This window comes from Phyllostomus hastatus, unplaced genomic scaffold (assembly GCF_019186645.2).
Source record: "Phyllostomus hastatus isolate PE091 unplaced genomic scaffold, TTU_PhHast_1.1 phas_contig_40, whole genome shotgun sequence".
Lineage (NCBI taxonomy): Eukaryota > Metazoa > Chordata > Mammalia > Chiroptera > Phyllostomidae > Phyllostomus > Phyllostomus hastatus.
Window position 1 is genome coordinate 41,244,461 of NW_025333872.1, and position 18,925 is coordinate 41,263,385.

Sequence of the window (18,925 nt, forward strand, 5' to 3'; positions counted from 1 at the left end):
AGCTCCAGGAAGGCAGGAACCCCTTCGGTCTTTTTCACTACTCTAACCCCAGTACCCATCAAAGTACTTGGCACATAACAGGGCTTAATGAACAGAAGTTTAATGAATGATGCATAAAATATGGCAGGTATTCATTAAATGTTCATTTAAGGAATAAGTAACAAAAAATGAGTGAATGTGAAGGGACATAGACACAGATGATGTAATTGCCAGTAGGCATTTGAAAATTCAAAACAGATTTAAGAATGAGGATTAGCTGGTAAAGATTTGAGAGTCACCTATAGACAATTACTCCACAGTGATAAATAACCACAAACAGTTCCAACATTATGGATGATCCATTTCTGAATACATATTATTTGTCTATTCAGTAGAACTCAACGTCATATTTAAGTTGTAAGCCCCTAAAATAAAATTCAGAAAGGGTCCTCATAAATTATAAGATAAACGAAATCACTCTTTAAGGGTTTCCTCTTAATAATAATATATTGCTTTTATGAGAGTGCCTGGAATCTGCCATTAGCATGTTCCAGTTGGGCAGAAAATCTCCCCACTTACATTACACCTAAGGAGTGTCTACTTGAAGTTGACCCTGGTGAAGCTGCACTGCACTGCCTCCAAGGTCATGTCCCATAAGTACACAAACACTAGCGATAAGTTCTGTGTTGCAGAGCTAGAGCTAAACCTATCTCAGTTTGCAGATGAACTTAAAAAAGCAGTATTACAAACCACACTGTACTGCAACTGCTAGACAAAAGTGAAAATTCCTGTAAGGCACTGACTAACAGCATAGAAAGCAGAACTGGTTTAGTCATTTTATTCAAGAAACTTAAAGATGTGCAAGTTAAATTGGAAAAAGTATTTGAAGTTTCAAACCTGTTTGTCATCACTTGGTAAAACTGCGAGTAGCAGTGACAGAGACATCAGCCACTGCCACAGTAAAGAAAGGGCGACTGAGTAAAGGCAGCAGGTTCACTGAATGAAAGAACCACTGCAAACAAAAGAACCTTCTTTCTGAGCATATCTGTTGGTGCTTTTTGCCTTTGGGGCTGTATTCACACATACCCAGCCTGCAAGTAAAATTACATTCAAAGATTTAGGATCACAAGAGCAGTGTATGTAATTAAAAGAAATAAAGGTTAGTCTGAAGGCTCTTTCAACAAACAAAAACATTGCCAGTGTTGTACAACTGCCTTAAGAAAAAAAGAAGTATTAGCACCCTCTCATAAAAGAAAGGAAGGCCCCCAGCAACCACACATTGATGTTTCTCTCCCTCTCTTTCTCCCTCCCTTCCCTCTCTAAAAATAAATAAATAAAATCTTTAAAAAAAAAAAAGGAAGGAAGGAAGGAAGGAAGGGAAGAAGGGAAGAAGAGAGGGAGGGAGGGAGGCCATGTCAGTGAATTGCAGTACTACACTTTCCTCTGAGGATGCAGTAACACCTTTAGGCCCACTGGTCAAAGCTTGTGGATATATGTAATTGGGTGCAAATTAAGGCTACTGAGTCAACATGTTTAGTTACCTAATTTTCCCTATACCTTTTGGTACTTCTTAACTTACTGGCAGAAAAAAAAAAGAAGCAACAAGAAAGAAATTGCTTAACTTTGATTTTGAAAAATGACATCTCACAGCAAATCACCATCCACAAAAGCACAGTAATCTTGGGCCACTTTCTGAGGCACTAACTGCCTTAAGAGACTTTAAAAATTCCTGAAGCTGGCACTTTATTAAAGCCTAGACAAAAAGCCTAAGATGAGACTCAAAAGTTACACAAGTATATATTACAGAATATGTTAAGAAGGTAGAAATGCTTCTAATATATCAGAGGAAAAACATGAACATAAATGCTTAATTTAAAAAAGCTACATGGGAAAGAAATATTTCATTAAATTATAATGATATAACTAAAGTTTTTAACTGTTACATTTCTATAGATTTTTTTTTCAATGCATTGCTGTATGGGCTGACTCCCTTAAAATATTTGATCAACATTCCTGAATGAAAAATTTAAGTCACCCATCCAAGTACTAACCAACTATATGGGAAAACATATTTGCCAATGATACCTCAGACAAGGGTTTAATCTCCAAAATATATAAAGAACTTACACAATTCCACTCTAGGAAGACAAGCAACCCAATTTAAAAATGGGCAAAGGACTTGAACAGACACTTCTCCAAGGAGGACATACAAAGGATCCAGAGACACATGAAAAGATGCTCAATATCACTAGCTATCAGAGAGATGCAAATTAAAACCACAATGAGATACCACTTCACACCAGTCAGAATGGCCATCATAAACAAAGCAACAAACAACAAGTGTTGGAGAGTTTGTGGAGAAAAGGGGACCCTAGTGCACTGTTGGTAGGACTGCAGACTGGTACAACCACTATGGAAAGCAGTATGGAACTTCCTCAGAAAACTAAAAATGGATCTGCCTTTTGACCCAGTAATTCCACTGCTGGCATTATATCCTAAGAACCCTGAAACACCAATCCAAAAGAACCTATGCACCCCAATGTTCATAGCAGCACAATTTACAATAGCCAAGTGCTGGAAGCAACCTAGGTGCCCATCAGTAAATGAATGGATCAAAAAACTAAGGTACATTTACACAGTGGAATTCTACGAGCAGAAAGAAAGAAGGAGCTCCTACCCTTTGTGACAGCATGGATGGAACTGGAAAGCATTATGCTAAGCGAAACAAGCCAGGCAGTGAAAGACAAATACCATTGATCTCACCTTTAACAGGAACCTAAACAAGCAAAATACAGCCAAAGACACTACAATAGAGAACAGACTGACAGTGACCAGAGGAGAGAGGGAAGGGAATTTCAGGGGAGAATGGGAAGGGTTTATAGGAACAAATATAAAGGACACATGAACAAAAACTAGGGGGGGTAGAAATGGGTGGGAGGTGGGGAGGGCTGGGTGGGTGGGCTGGGATGGGAGTAAAGGACAGAAAACTGTACTTGAACAATGATTAAAATAAAATTAGAAAAAAAAATTTAAGTCAGCAGTATTTATCCAAAACACTGGTATGAGAACAAAAAGAGTGGGCTTAGTGAGTTAGAAACCCTAGGGTCCAATCTCAAATGTATCATTTACTGGCTGCACAAGCACAGGCAAGTTACTCAACTTCTCTATGTCTCAATTTTCCCCTTTAACTAATATTTATAAGATGTTGAAAATATCAGGAGGAATAGATAATATGTCCTGGGTACATAATATGTGCTCAATAAAAACAATTTCTTTTGCTCTTAATAAAAATATCTTATTATTTTCTACAGCTAGTACAATTAAAGTCTTATGTTACAATTCCATTTATGCCAGAGCTAAGTTTTTAAAATAATCATTGATCTTAACACAAACATGTAACTGAAAATAAAAGCAAAGGTTATTTCAAAAAGGAAGAATACACATCAAACTAGAAATACACAAATTCTATTATTGGGTAGCATATGGCCAGAGGCGAGGTTTCGTCTTCCAGGTTACCCTGCAGAAACACTGACAGGAGTGTATAACAGTAACAGGACTCTATAGGAGTTCGGTTTTTAGATTTATTTATGTATTGCTTATTAATAATTATTATTTATTTTTACTTGATTTCCTGATGCTACATGTTTAAAGTCACAATTCTGAAGATAAATGTCTGAAGAAGATGTGAATGAAGCACAAATCACCTTTGGTGGAGAGAAGGGTGTGATGAACTGATTTCTTTCTCACAATAAAACTCTACACTGAACAAACATGAACCAATCAATCTGTTGTTTTTTATCCAGCATACAATTCTGTGAAAAATAGGTTTAATCTTAACTTCTTAAGCTGCACATGCATTGGCACATACACACTCACAGATGAAAATAACTGAAAAAACTACAGAAAGGCAGGCTCTCCCATGTTCTGAACGGCCAGATTCAAAGATACAATTAGCCACATTAAGAAAGGTGCTAAAGTGCATTCCCTTTATGGCACAAATAATAGCTCAACTTGAGCAGCAACCGAATGTCAGAAAAAACAAATGGAAACATTAATTTGAATTGTTTTTATATTAGTTCCACTTCTTTGTTTCTCTTAGAAACACTTCAAATAAGAAGAAGACATAAAAATATTTTACCCCCTGACAGTTATGACTTTCAGAATCTGGGACCATTCTGTTATTGTCCATGTCAGTAACCATTATTATTAGTTTCTTTACCTGGGGCATAAAGAAGCCATCTGAAATAATATGAATTATGAAGAAAATGCCTGTTCTATGTTTAGTTTGGCTCTTACCTAAAATGTTGATATTTCTCTAAAAAGGTATTATGGCTCCCTAGTTCCAACTTAAGTATTCTTAAAGTGATCTGTATAGTTTTGCTTTTTTTTTTTGTAAATTCTCTAACACCAATTTACCTCTTCAATCATATCTCCTATCACTTCCTTACATAAACCTTTGCTCTTGTGTCCAAGGCAAGTCTTTATAGTTCCACACCGCATTTCCTATTTTCCTAAAGCACCTGGCATCCTCTATCCCTAGAGAGGGCAAACAGAAAAAGGCAATCTACTTCTTCCTTTCTCCTCCATCCACCCTCCACCAACAACCTACCACTGCCCTGATTGGTAGGAAAACACAGTTCTTACTTCCTTTGTGAGTCCTACCTCACCTGCCCCAGTCCACAGTTCTTCCTCAGCTTTTGACATTTATAGCTAATTCCAAGTATCTGACACATCATATTCTAACTTGTGGTGTTAGATATATTTTTGCAAAGAGATTTCTTCCATCTCTCCAATCAGACTATAAATAAGTTGGGGACAAATAAAACATCCTAATAATCTTTATATCCCCAGGATCCACCAAAATACCTTGTACATATATACTTAATGTTTGTTTCTTTTGACTATCAGGTAAGTCTTGATGCATATAATGGAAAAGAGAATGGTATGTATAGTCAAGGGAATAGGGATCTATAAACATTAAAGAGGAGTGGGAGTTAGGGAAAAGAAGGGTAAAACAGAATGGGAAAGGCTGATAGAAGGAATTTACATTTGCTACAGAGGGCAACAGGAAGTCACTGTTGGTGATAATTTAAAAATGAAAAAACAAAAGCAAACCCAAACTAATGTAAGACAAACTTATGACAGGTTCTGAAGGCACATGAATTAAATAGGAGACTGAATTCATGCAAAGTCAAGATGCCTAAAATAGAGACTCATCAAAGAGTGGAAAGTTTTGTGGAGAAAAGTGGTATAGGTCTACTTCAAGTCCACAGACGAAGCAGGTATCAACTGTCCTGGTCAACAGAACAGAACAGAGCAGAACAGAATAGAACAGAAAAGCAGAGACCTGGCCTCAAGGAAAGTGGATCTTTTAAGGACATCTGGAACTTTGCCAAGAATGTGTGGCATTCAAAAAAATAGACTTATCTTCACTTTTTCCTCCCAAACTATAACTTTTCATGATTTTTCTGATTTAATAAATCATTCAGGCCAGCATCTGATAATCATCACCAGACTTAAGACTTTATTTAGGGTGAATGACTACTACAAGAGCTTGGGTGTCTGTATCTTTTAACAGTGTACAACAGCATGGAACAGTTCATCACTAAAAGTGACTTACCTTGACCAACACAATTTCTGTCTTTCCCTTGTGTGACCTCATTCCTCTCCAAAAGTCTCCATGTTGCGACTTCTAATGACCATATCCCATACATGTTGCCTTGCCTCGTCCATGCTTTTGCTAAACCAGAACTACTGTGAGAACATCTCTGGGCTTATTCTCAGTCACTGCCTTTTTCATCATCCAATTACCCTTCTGCTATGTAACTAACCTGCTCCTCCTGAAACTTAAAAAAATATGTTTCTTCTTCAGGCAATTTTATTGTAATTCTTTTTTGCAGCTAAAATCAGCCCTATGTAACCAAAATGCCTCTAAGATAATCAATCTTGAAAAACATTAAAATGTTTTAATTCCAGCTATGCTCACAAAGCATACTCAACTTTGAGCCAGAAAATGAGAAACTATTTTTCACTGTACCTAGCAAAAATGCCACACCTTTCTGAGCTAATCAGAACACACAAAATGTTTATATACCCGATTTCTTTATATAGCCGATTTCTTAAAGTAAAGTAGATTTCTACAGACTATTTCAAATTACTAACTATACAATACTTTCACCCAAATCTCCTGGATATCAAGAATAACAGTAAAACAAAAAGCATTTAATGCCAAAGAAAAATAAGTAGTATTGGTCTTTCTAAAAAAATGATGGCTGAGGAAAAATATATGACACAATAAACTTCAAAATAGATGCTCTGGGAAAAAGAAAGGAAATGTTCTGTTTTGTTGTTGTTGTTGTAATTAGAAGCCTTTTAACATCTCAGAGATTCACAAATGTTCCCAATACAAGAACTCTCCACTCTTGCTATGAAGAATTGATGAACATAAACACTCAACACAGACTAAATAAGTAGCTGAGTAAGATTTTAACTGAGCTCTTTATAGTCCCATCTCTTCACGTAAACAAACCGCAGTGACTATTCTAATTCCTGTGGTGGAACCACATTCCCTTCGGTCAAGTCATTTAGTGCAGTCATTGTCCTAACTAGTAGTGTATTGACTGCAGGGATAATTTTGGCCTACTGTGCAAGCAAAACTCAGAAGGGCTTCAAGGACTATAATAACTGCACATGATAAAAGTGCAACAGAAAGAGTAACTAGTATATACTAAATACTACACTCTAAACTAATACTCAACAGGAGACAATACTACCTGTAGGCGGTATAACCTTGGGTTTGTCACTCAGTCTTATATGTCTTCCTGATCCATAAAGCTGGAAAATGCTAAGGACAGCTACACTGTATAGGATGCCTAAAATTAGTAGTCAGCAAATGTTGGCTATTACCGGTATATCTTTCTGTTTGATAACAATACTAACTGTAACTATTCACATTTTGCTTTTAAACAGATTATCCTGTTTTCCTTCTTCATATTACAAAGTTTCCAATTACTAACAAAGAAAAAAAGATACAATATCCAAAGAGATAGCAATATGTTCATAACATTTGATGATAAAAATTTAAAAATTATTATACATCAGGAATACATTAAATATTTTTCTTTGCTTTTCAAAGTTTCAGACTCCTTTGATCAAAAAACAGTTTTATATTAAATGAATTTTTCACTAAATAACTTGCTTTTATTAACTAAGACTTAGAAAGTCAAATCTAATTCTAAAATATTACAATCTATTAAGAAGAAATTCTGGATAGTCAAGTAATCTAAAATGTCATTTTTAAATTTTATTAGGCAAGGGTATGCGTGAATATTCCTTCATAACTGACTATTTACTGAAGAAATTATTTTTCTCCTTCTGTGGGAATAAAATAAAATATATATAACTTCCAGGTGTCTAATATAAATCTAGATGAGAAACTGGCATTGTCAGAAATATGACTTCAGTAATAGTCATTTTAGATATGATCTTTTATATTTACATGGTTATCAGTGCCTTTGACATTCAAGTCAGAGAGCTACTTCTTTTTGGAAGTAAAAAATTGGTAGGAAAAACACAATAGGATGTTATTTCCTTTCACCAAAATAGGGGGTCATTGTATTATAAATACCTAAGTAGGCATGACACCATCTACTTTTCTGATAACATTACAACATTACAAAAAAAAAAGAATTGTTTATTCTTTTTTTCCAAACTATGTTTAACAAGAACTCAGTCTATTTTTTTAAATTATAATATGCTAAAATAATTTCTAATATTTTTCAATAAAATGTCTAGTTCAAGATGGAAAGCTATTGAAATTTTCAGCTAAAAAAATGCTTTCTTAATTGAAATTAATTTGAGGACTATATTTAAAAATGTTCTCCAAGTAATATATTCACAAAATCTACATTTCAAATAAAGCTACTGATATTAATAATTTACAACCACAATCTTAAATTAGAAATAAAATTAATTTAAGTATTTTTAAAGGGTATTTTTTAATTTTTTTATTTTGCTTTTTGTGTCTGCATTCCACAAAGGGATAATCACATCCACCCTTATTACTACAATTTAAGACACTGAAAACTTGCCTCTTAATTTACAGTACTACAGAAAATTTGGCCATAAAATCTGTCACACAAATCTATATCTAATTCCACTGCTTCCTCTCAGTTTCTCACTCGTCTCCATTTCTTTCTATTTTTTTTTTCATCTAGGGGAAATCTTACCTTTAATTCTTTCTCTACCCTCAAAATACACAGAATCATTTGGAAGACAGAGTAGGTGTGGAAGGCTCCCTTCTGTTCTTGAGAATTAGGATTTTTTTTGAAACAGAAAAAAGCTTTCTTTGGCTCTATAAACCATCTTAATTCATTTTCCATTTATCCCTCCTAGACTGCCCTCCTCCCCCTTCCCAGGAACTGACATCTCATCACTCTCTTCCACTCCAAAGCCACTTCAAGGGCTATCACAGAATCAGGGGCAGGACAGCTTCCGCTATCATCTGCACTGCGTAAATGTGGCATTCTCCTTCCTGCCAGAAGCATATGGCAGCATTAGCTGGACAAGTTCTACCCTGCAGCAGTGTCTGCCAAGCTGTGAGTCGTGACCCATTTTCCAAGAGAAAAGTATATTTAGTGGGTTGAGACTAGCATTTAAAAGTCAAACGAACTGAAAAATAAACAGAGCAGAATGGAAAATACAGCTATTGCATCACACTTATTCTGAAACTTTGGTTTACATTTTGTACATATAAATATGTGTACTGGATCTCTATGAAAAAAACATTTCTTACATTCCGACAAATCATGGTTAAAAGCCTGTAAGCCGCTCTAGAATACTAAGTTCTAGGGACTGCATCTTTATCTAATGAAATACTTCAGATATTTTAGAGGTGTAAAATATAGATGTTAAATAATTTCTTTTAGTAAAATATGTTGATCCTATAAGCCACATATGTTCTATAAGGTAGCAAAAAAACAAACCAGATTTCCTATTTTTTTAGTATTTCATAGAAAAACCTCAAATAAACAGTTTACCGTTAAACTTAATTTACCCTAAGAATGAAAACTGAATAAGTTATGTCAGCTCCAAAATATTTTTAAGCAATAAATAGCAATCTGAGCTCATTATACCTTAAAGGAAAAATATTCTCCTCTATTTTGATAGAAAAAAGTCTGAAGAATGATTTGATAAGTTTTCCAATATAATTTCAAAAATAAAGAAGAAATCATTATTGCCTTATATCTGTTGCATATACATAAGAATACAAACACCAATCCTATTCCTCCACTGTAGAGAGATTTTCAAAAACTCAGGCTCAGGAAGCTGATCACATGAGACTAAGACTAATGGTACTCAGTCTCTCAGCAGGAACAGGACCAGGCTGAGGCAGAGAATAAGTATTTTCGGTGTATAGTGTGGTCCCTCTTATCTGCAGTTTTGTTGTCCATGATTTGTTACCCTCAATTAACCCCAACTCCAAAAATATTAATGGAAAATTCCAGAAATAAACAATTCATAAGTTTTAAATTGCAAGTGATTCTAAGTAGCGTGATGAAATCTTGCAACTTCCCACTCTGTCCTACCTGGGACATAATTATCCCTTTGTCCAGTGCATCCAACTCTTGTGTATATTACCTACCCATTCGTCACTTAGTAGGCCTCTCAGTTATTAGACAGACAATCATTGCTTGTGTTCAAGTAACCTTTACTCACATAGGCATTTTATCACCTCCTACCATCTGAAGAAGGGTGAGTAGAATTCAGTAAGATATTTTGAGAGAGACCACATTCACATAATTTTTATACTGTTAATCTCTTACTGTATCTAATTTCTAAATCTATTTTTATCACATGCATGTATATATAGGAAAAAACAGTCTATAGAGAGTTTGGTACTATCTGTGGTTTCAGACATCTACTTGGGGTCTTGGAACATATCTCCCATAAGTAAGGAAAACTACTATACTGATCAAAAAATAACTACCTCAGAATAATGGCTATATTCCCTACTTTTCACATGGTTACTGCATGGAATTCATAGTTAAAATACACAAGACATTTCTTAGCTGTTCGGCAGTGTCAGAGTGGAAGCTGTCTGACTCAGCCTCACAGTCACACACTCTTCTTGGGCTGTCAGAACTGGAAGAGGCAACTAATGCCAAGACCTGCAGTGGGGGCAGCCCTGTGGCCTTGAGACTTTTCATAACAGCCCTCGAGTAGATTGAAAGTGATGTTGACAAGCTTCAGTCCCTCTTGGTTTCATGGAATCTGGTTGCTAAGTGAAGCCTCAAGGACTAGAAACCTATGAGAACAGCATTAGTATTTACTAGACTACAAAATGCTCTAGAAAACAACACGGAAAAATGGGTCTAAAATGTCAACTACTGCTTAAACCTGAATGTCTTCAAAAATAAACTATGAATAATAGTAGATATATATATATACACACAAGTAAGATAAAGGTATTATTCAAAGATATGCAGAAACAACTTCCTCTCCAAAATAATAGAATTCTGAAACACTTCTGACAGCTTGAAAGCAAATACATAGGAACTCAACAAAATTTTATTTTAATCAGAACTTCCCTTTTTAATTTCAAAGACTGCAAATAAAGGTATAATAAATTATAGCTCTTAAGAAAAGCCTAAGTCACATACAGTCCAGTACATTTAGAATCAATATCTCAATAAAGTTGAAAGAAGCTAGTCTTGAATGAGGGTGAAATCTGCTTCATTTCTACCACAAAACAATAGCTATGGATGTGAGGCAATTCCTTTCTTACTCTATATTACAACTCATTATAAAACAACCAGTGTTCCATTTAATTTATTCTATTTTAGGGCAAAACAAGAGAATTATCATGCAGGTTCAAAATCAAGCTTTTCAAATAACAAATTTGCCCTAAAAACTTAAAATTTATATGTTTTCAATACCTTTATGGTTAATAGTAAAATATGGGAAAACATGTTTTATTTATTTGTTAGGGTTCTTAATTTGGGGTCCTTAAATGCACTTTAGTGGGGTCTATGCACCCTCTGAAATCATAAGTAAAAGTGCGTGTGTGTGTAAATTCACAAGATTCTCAAAGAGATCGGTGAAGTGAGAACGGAGTCACTGCCTTGGGTGAAAGGTATATATAAAGGACTGAGTTTATTTTAAAATAGGAACTTCCTGATGACTGATAGCAAATTTATCAACTAATTTAACATTTTTCCAAATATCTATTAGCCTTTTTGTTTTTCTTTTTCTGTTGATCTTTATAAAATAGAGTTCCTTTTACAAAATATAATTATAACATGTCTTTTTAACAAACAGAGCCCCTAACACTAAGCCATTCATACTTAGTCCTGTGTGTTAATGCATGAGAGTTCCTTTTCCTAAATATTCCAGTGAACAATTTCCTACCTTTATTCAAAAAATTTCAACAACCACTATTCCTTAAGAAAAGCAAAGCAGTTTCCATTTATCAAAGGTTACATCTGATGTCTGCAACACAAAACATAGTACTGTTACATTTAGTTTAATGGGGAAAAGTGGATATAACAAACACTGGTATTTCATATCTGAAAGAAGTCAGACACAAGGCAAGGACAGAAATGAGCCTTAAATTTCTAGATTAATCAAAAGCATTTAAACTATGATCTTTTTATTGTCCTTTAGTTAACTTATAAATATCCAGTAAGGTAGAAAATGATACAGCATATTCAAAAGAACCATAGGAATTATGAAAAAAACCTAAATAATTAATAAGGATAAGAAATCCTTCCACAGTGTACAAGAGAAACCTTTCCCACAGCAACATTAAAGGGACAGATGCCCTAAAACAATGGACATTTTCTACTGAGTTGATTATTCCAGGCATAGAGGGTTGACAAAGGATCGACCTCTGTCACTGGGCTTGTTAGAAAAGGACTGGATAAAGAAAATGCTATGTTAATGAATCAGGTAAGGGATGGAGAAATTACCCTCATATACACACTTAAACTAACACACTGGGAAAAACATGTAGAACATACACACAAACAAATTCTATACTTCCCTAAATATATCAAGTATACTTCTCATTTTGTAGTTATTTCAGTTTTAATATGAAAAAACAGGATTTTCCAAACCAATGGACAGTGGGGAAAAAAAACCTGAGTTATCAAAAATGTTCCTGCTGAAACTTATTAGAATTCCTGGCTATACAATGAATTTAATGAACAGAATAGTGAGAGAGGTTTATGAAGAGACTCTTGCCAATTTCATTCATGTTCCAGGTATATTAAAAATAGAAGAAAAATACTTTATCTAAATGCTTGTCATTAAGGAATCAGAAAAGTTCAAGAAAGTCCACAACTTAAGATTCTGATGATGGACTTTTTAGAGTGTTTTGATTTAAGATGCATTAATTAAGGTATTTTATTAAAGAGGTGCTGATTCTATGGTAACTCAGATTTTTCATTTAAAAATGTCAATAATGTGACGAGACCTCCTCAGTATTAGGCATCATGAATGTTCTAGTCAGGCTCAGTCTATTCTGAAAAATTTCTGGGTTTCAAACCATAAAAATATATGCAGTGGAAAGGAATTTAAACTCATACCTCTCAAATGAATAGGAGAAAAGTAGTTCATAGAGCCAATAAAAAATGTGAAGAAAAATAAAAAAAACTAAATAAACAAAAAAAAACAACAAACCAATAAATTGTATAGACCTGCCAAAAAACATTAACAAAAAGTTGTAATGAAGAAGAAGAATGATCACAAACCTTTCTTTTCATTATCTTGAACATTCATAATATTACTCCATTGCAATATTACTCCATTACTCCATACTTCTTGCAAGAAGGCCTAGATAGAATCTACAATTAACCCCCAACTAATATTACTACAACACAATTTTTGATGAACGAGTGAATGCTTTCTAAGATCAGGAATAAGGCAAAAATGTCTCTTCTCACCATTTCCATTCAACTCTGTATTGTAGGTTTTAGCCAGTGTAATAAAGCAAGAAAAGCATGCAGATCAGACAAAAACAAGGAAAACTATCCTTATTAGGTGGCATGATCACTTATATAGAAAATCTTATGAAATCTATGAAAAAGCCACCAGAAATAGTATAGTAAAACTGTAGGATTTAAACAAAATTTCATCATCTTTATATACTTGCAATGAAAAAATTGAAATACTTTTATAATAGGATCACAAATATAAAATATCTGAAGGTAAATTTATCTTAAAATACCAGGACCAATACATGGAAACAACAAATATTGCCAAGAGATATTAAAGATCTAAATAAATGGAAAAATATGTAGTCTTCATGAATCAAAAGATTCAATATTGTTAAGATGTCATTTCTCCTCAAATTGATTTATAGAGCCAAATCAAACTTCTAGCAAGCATTTTTATTGAAACTGACAAGATGATTCTAAAATTCACATGGAAATGTGAACCTAGATTAGCCAAAACAACTCTGAAAACAGAACAAGGTGGAGGATTACCACTCCCGGACTCTGCACAACTTACTATAAAGCTGCATAAATCAAGACAGTGTGGTACTGGTAGAAGGACAGACACACAGGTCAGTGGAACAGAATAAGAGTCCAGAAACAGACTCATACGTATATTTATGGGTAACTGATTTTTAACAAAAATGAAAACGTAATTCAGTGTAGAAAAGTATTCTTTTAACAAATGGTTTTGGAACAACTAGATATCCATGTGCCCCAAAAAAGGTGAAGGGAAGACATTCCTCCATACCTTGAAACTTGAATCATATACAAAAAATTAACTCATATAGATTATAAACCTAAAATTATAAAAATTCTAGAATACATAGGAGAAAAATCTTTGTGACTTTGGGTTAGGCAAATATTTCTTAGGTCAACACCAAAAGTATGAGCCGTGAAGAAAAGCTAGAAAAATAAAAATAAAAATAATTTTTTTAAAAAAAGCTAGTAGATTTACTTCATCAACATTAAGAAATTCTGCTCTTTGAGAACCCTGTTTGGAGAATGAAAAGACAAGCCACAACTCGGAATAAATGTGTACAAATCACATACTTGATAAAGAACTTAAAGCCACAACATATGAAAGAATGCTCACAACTCAACAGTAAGAAAACAAAAAACTCAGTTTTAAAATGGCAAGGTCTGAACACATTTTACTAGAGATGTATATAGATGGCAAATAAGCACATGAGAAGAATCTCAACATCATTAGTCATTGCAGAAATTAAAATTAAAACTACAATGAACTACCGCTACATACCTACAAGAATGGCTAACCTTAAAAAGACTGACCATATCAAATATTGATGAAGATGTGGAGAACCTAGCACTTGTACATCTCACTGGTGAGAAAATAGGTTGGTAGTTTCTTAAACACACAACTGCCCTTAACCCAGCCATTCCTGTCTTAGGTATTTACCCAAGAGAAATGAAACTGTGTATCTATACAGAGACTTATATTCAAATGTTCATAGCAGTTTTATTTTAAATAGCCAAAAAGCAGAAACAACTCAAGTGTCCATCAACAGGTGTAAAGATAAAGAAATTGTGTTCTAACCATTTCATGAAGTACTACGCAGCAATTAAAAAAAAAAAGAATGAATTTGTTAAGTGGAACCCTGTGGATGAATCCCAAAATAATTATGCCAAGTGTAAGAAGCCAGGAGGGGTGGGGGCACAGAATACTGTATGGTTTCACTTACATAAGACTCTAGACAATGCAAATTAATCTATAATGACCACAAATCACATCAGTAGTCACCTGAGGACTAAAAGGGGAAAAGGAAAGGCAGGGGAGGGGGTACAATTTCAAAGGGACACAGGGAAACTTTTGGGGTGATAGTATCAGAAATGTAAGCATATAAACATTTATCAAATTATACACTCTATGTATGTACAGTTTTTTATGTTAATTACATCTCAATAAACTGTCAATATTTTTTAAGGGCAAACGGGTAATCTAAAAGATTAATCAGTAGCTCTAAACTTTACTTTTTTGAACTAATCACTTAATCACTTAAGTGTTTTCATTAAAAACCAACTCTATCCTGGGCAAAAATATTAAAATAATTCTTAACAAAACTGAGTTAATTCTTCAGCAGAGATATGCAAAAGCAAATAAAATTAATAGTTTACCATAACAATATCTTTGATATGTTGATGGTTACTTGAAAATTTTTGGTGAGTTTTGGACAAGTGAACTACATCTATGAAAAGTATACTGGAAAATGAACAATCATACCTTGATTTGTGCAAAGGGTCTTTCATAACCTCCAACATAGAGAAGGCCAACATTCTGAGGAAGTAACCTATAAAAAAATAGCATTATTTTAAAAAATACTCTTCCTTAAGTGTAAGGTTACATAATCATCAAAGTTATATAATAGATGAAAAATAAATACAGTGAAAAATGACTATCTATGCAGTTTTTCTTGTCTTTTGCACCATGAAAGAGTAAGTAGCAAAGAAATAATTCTTATACTTCAGAAAATAGTGGGTAAATGTAGAACAGCCTAATATATTACTAATTCTAGCTAAATTACTATGTAGTATCTCTGGGGGAGAATTAAATGAAGTAATGCATACATTGAATAATCTATAAGGATTCAATTCAAGAAACACTCATTGCATGCATTTACTTTTCACTAAAGGAGAAAATGCAAAACTAAATAATTAGGTCCCAAAATCTAACAGGAAAACCAGACATATAAATAATTAACCCTAACAAAAGGTGGACACTGATAAGCGCTATACAGGTATACAGGCATTTGTCATTGCAAAGCAGTGAAGTAAGAGGTACTTGCTATGGAGGGAACTGAAAAAGTTTTCATAGTTGGAAATTGCGCTTAGCTTTATAGGGTGGGTAAGGCAAACAAATTTAAGGGAAGTCGTATGGATGGAGTAAAGGATAATTTGGTTGGAGGTGAAAACCCAAAGGAAGTTTGGAATGGAACATGAAGAATGTTGAATGCCTATGTTTATTTTGTAAGCAATATGAAATCACATTTTTATAAGACATACTTAATTCTAATAAATGCACATGAAGATAAAAATCAAACCATACATAGGGTAGAAAAAATAATGGTTACTTTCCCTGAATAACCCCGCCCTTCCTATTCCCACTTCAAAGAGGTCCATTATGCATGGACCTGAATGCATGAAGACACTGTGAATGAAGAAATACCAGCATTAGAACGGTGCTTGTAGAATGTGTAGTGGTGCTAGGCAGGAAAAGAGCGTAATTAAATATCTAGTGTTTATTTCATCTATTATCATAAATATTTTCCTAATGGACACCTTGAGTTAATGGACACAATATCAGTCTTAACATTGTTGTACATAAATACAGAGAAAAAATTGCCTATACCCCACCCAAAGCAACTAGACCAAAATATGTCGCCTCAGAATCTAGACAAAGTTAATAACCTTTTATGGAAGGTAAAAAAACATTATCTCTAGGATGAATGTAAATTCTATTACATGAATCTGAGAATGGAATATTGAGTAGTATCTAATGTAAAGAAAAAAACTGCAAAGTCAAAACAATCAAATGGAAAATTCTCAGTGTACCATATTGGTCAAATCATAGAAAATACGAACACAACACTTTGCCTCCTTGCACAACCAAAAGAAGGACTATGACAAATTTAAAAACAAAAAAATAACCAGGACTGCCAGAAAATCTAATTGTATGGAAGTCGCATAACCAAGCAGTTAAAGAAGAAACATTCATTCAGACTGGTAGGAGAGGCGGATACAGGCATCCGGGGTGGAGAGGACCACAGCAAGGGGGTGGATGGTGAACCAGGTGGTCCCATAGTTGCTTGCAGATAACTGGGAAGAACAACCAGGGAGCAAGACAGACAGAGCAATCCAAGGTTCCAGCATGGGGAAATAAGGCCTCAAAACCTCTGGCTGGAAAACCTGTGGCAGTTGTGGCGGCGGCAGAAACTCCCAGCCTCACAGGACAGTTTGTTGGAGAGACTCCCGGGGTCCTAGAACATACACAAACTAACCAACCTGGGAATCAGCACCAGAAGGGCCCAATTTGCTTGGGGAGAGTGGGACAAGTGACTGAAAACCAGCAGAGAGTGGAGCACGAGGCACTGTTCCCTCTCTGACTCCTCCCCCACATACAGCACCAGAACGCAGCAACAACTGGGTTGCCCCAACCTGGATAATACCTAAGACTCCATCCCTTACAATGTAATAGCTACACTGAGATAAAAAAATATGGCCCAAATGAAAGAACAGGTCAAAGCTCCAAAAACAGAACTAGGCAATGAAGAGATAGCCAACCTATTAGATGGAGGGTTCAAAACACTGGTCATCAGGATGCTCACAGAAATCATTGAGAATGGTCACAAAATAGAGGAAAAAGTGAAGGCTATGCAAAGTGAAATGAACAGAAATGTACAGGGAACCAACAGTGACAGGAAGGAAACTGGGACTCAAATCAAAGTTTGAAGAAGGAAGAAATAAACATTCAACTGGAACAGAATGAAGAAACAAGAATTCAAAAAAAAATGAGGAGAGGCTTAGAAACCTTTGGGACAACTTTAAACATTTCGATATCCAAATCATGCAGGTGCCAGAAGGAGAAGAAGAGCAAAAAATGGAAAACTTATTTGAAAACATAATGAAGGAGAACTTCCCTAATCCAGCAAAGGAAATAGACTTCCAGAAAGTCCAGGAAGCTCAGAGAGTCCCAAAGAAGTTGGACCCAAGGAGGAACACACCAAGGTACAACACAATTACATTACCCAAGATTAAAGATAAGCAGAGAATCTTAAAAGCAGTGAGAGAAAAGGAGACAGTTACCTACAAAGGAGTCCACATAAGACTATAAGCTGATTTCTCAAAAGAAACCTTGAAGGCAATATGGGGTTGGAAAGAACTATTCAAAGTCATAAAAGGCAAGGACATCCATCTAAGATTGCTCTATCCAGCAAAGCTATCATTAAGAATGGAAGGGCAGATAAAGTGCTTCCCAGATAAGGTCAAGTTAAAGGAGTTCATCATCACCAAGCCCTTATTATATGAAGGGACTTGTGTATTATGTAAGTATTTATATAATATGAGTATTATATAAAGGGACTTATCTAATAGAAGATGATCAGAAATATGAAAAGTAAATAACAACAAGCTTACAACTATCAACAAATGAACCTAAAAACTAAGCAAACAACTAGAACAGGAATAGAATCACAGAAATGGAGATTTCATGGAGGATTATCAGCAGGGAGGGAAAGGGGGGAGAATGGGGGAAAGGTTCAGGGAAATAAGAAGCATAAATTGTAGGCACAAAACAGAACAGGGGAAGGGTAAGAATAATATGGAAAACGGAGAAGTCAAAGAACTTGTATGTATGACTCACGGACATGAACTAAGGTGGGGGGAATACTGGTGGGAAGGAGGGTGCTGAGTGGAGGGGAATAAAGAGGAGAAACAAACAGAACTGTAATAGCATGATCAATAAAATATATTTAAAAAATAAAATATGAACAGAAGCTATCCTTTTAAAGTTAGTGACTTCAAAACCCTACTTCAACAATTCCAAGATTTGCATTTATTTATATTTTAACTTCTCTGATATTAGGATGCCCCTGATACTCTATGTTTCTTATAATCATTGTCACCTGGTGATGGTTTTAAGGTGGCTGTGTGATTATTTCCCACTTATTCAGTTCAGTAAGACTAAGCATACTCGCAAAGCACTTCCGATTTTATAAAATACAGTAAGTATTCAGTCTCCTGGGAACATCCTATGCTCCTGGACATCCTTTAAAGGCCTATAAAGCATTAAAGGCCAGGGAAAGAATGTTAATAGTTGGTGAACATAATCCTAAATTAAGCCAATTTAGCAAAAACTACTTAAATGTAGTGATACTTGTAGTAATTCATTTTATTTAGCATGTTGTTGAAGGTTATAAAATGACAAAAGGCATTTG

At 34.7% G+C, this 18,925-nt stretch overlaps 1 protein-coding gene across 2 annotated transcripts in view; it reads right to left on the bottom strand.

Moving 5' to 3' along the window:
* RNGTT (RNA guanylyltransferase and 5'-phosphatase) overlaps nucleotides 1-18,925 on the bottom strand; it is a 242,293-nt gene that overhangs the window by 29,703 nt on the left and 193,665 nt on the right. For both annotated transcript variants that reach the window (XM_045843819.1, XM_045843818.1), the window contains one exon: nucleotides 15,217-15,283. In XM_045843819.1, coding sequence (XP_045699775.1) covers nucleotides 15,217-15,283 — 67 coding nt within the window. The remainder of the gene's footprint in view (nucleotides 1-15,216; nucleotides 15,284-18,925) is intronic.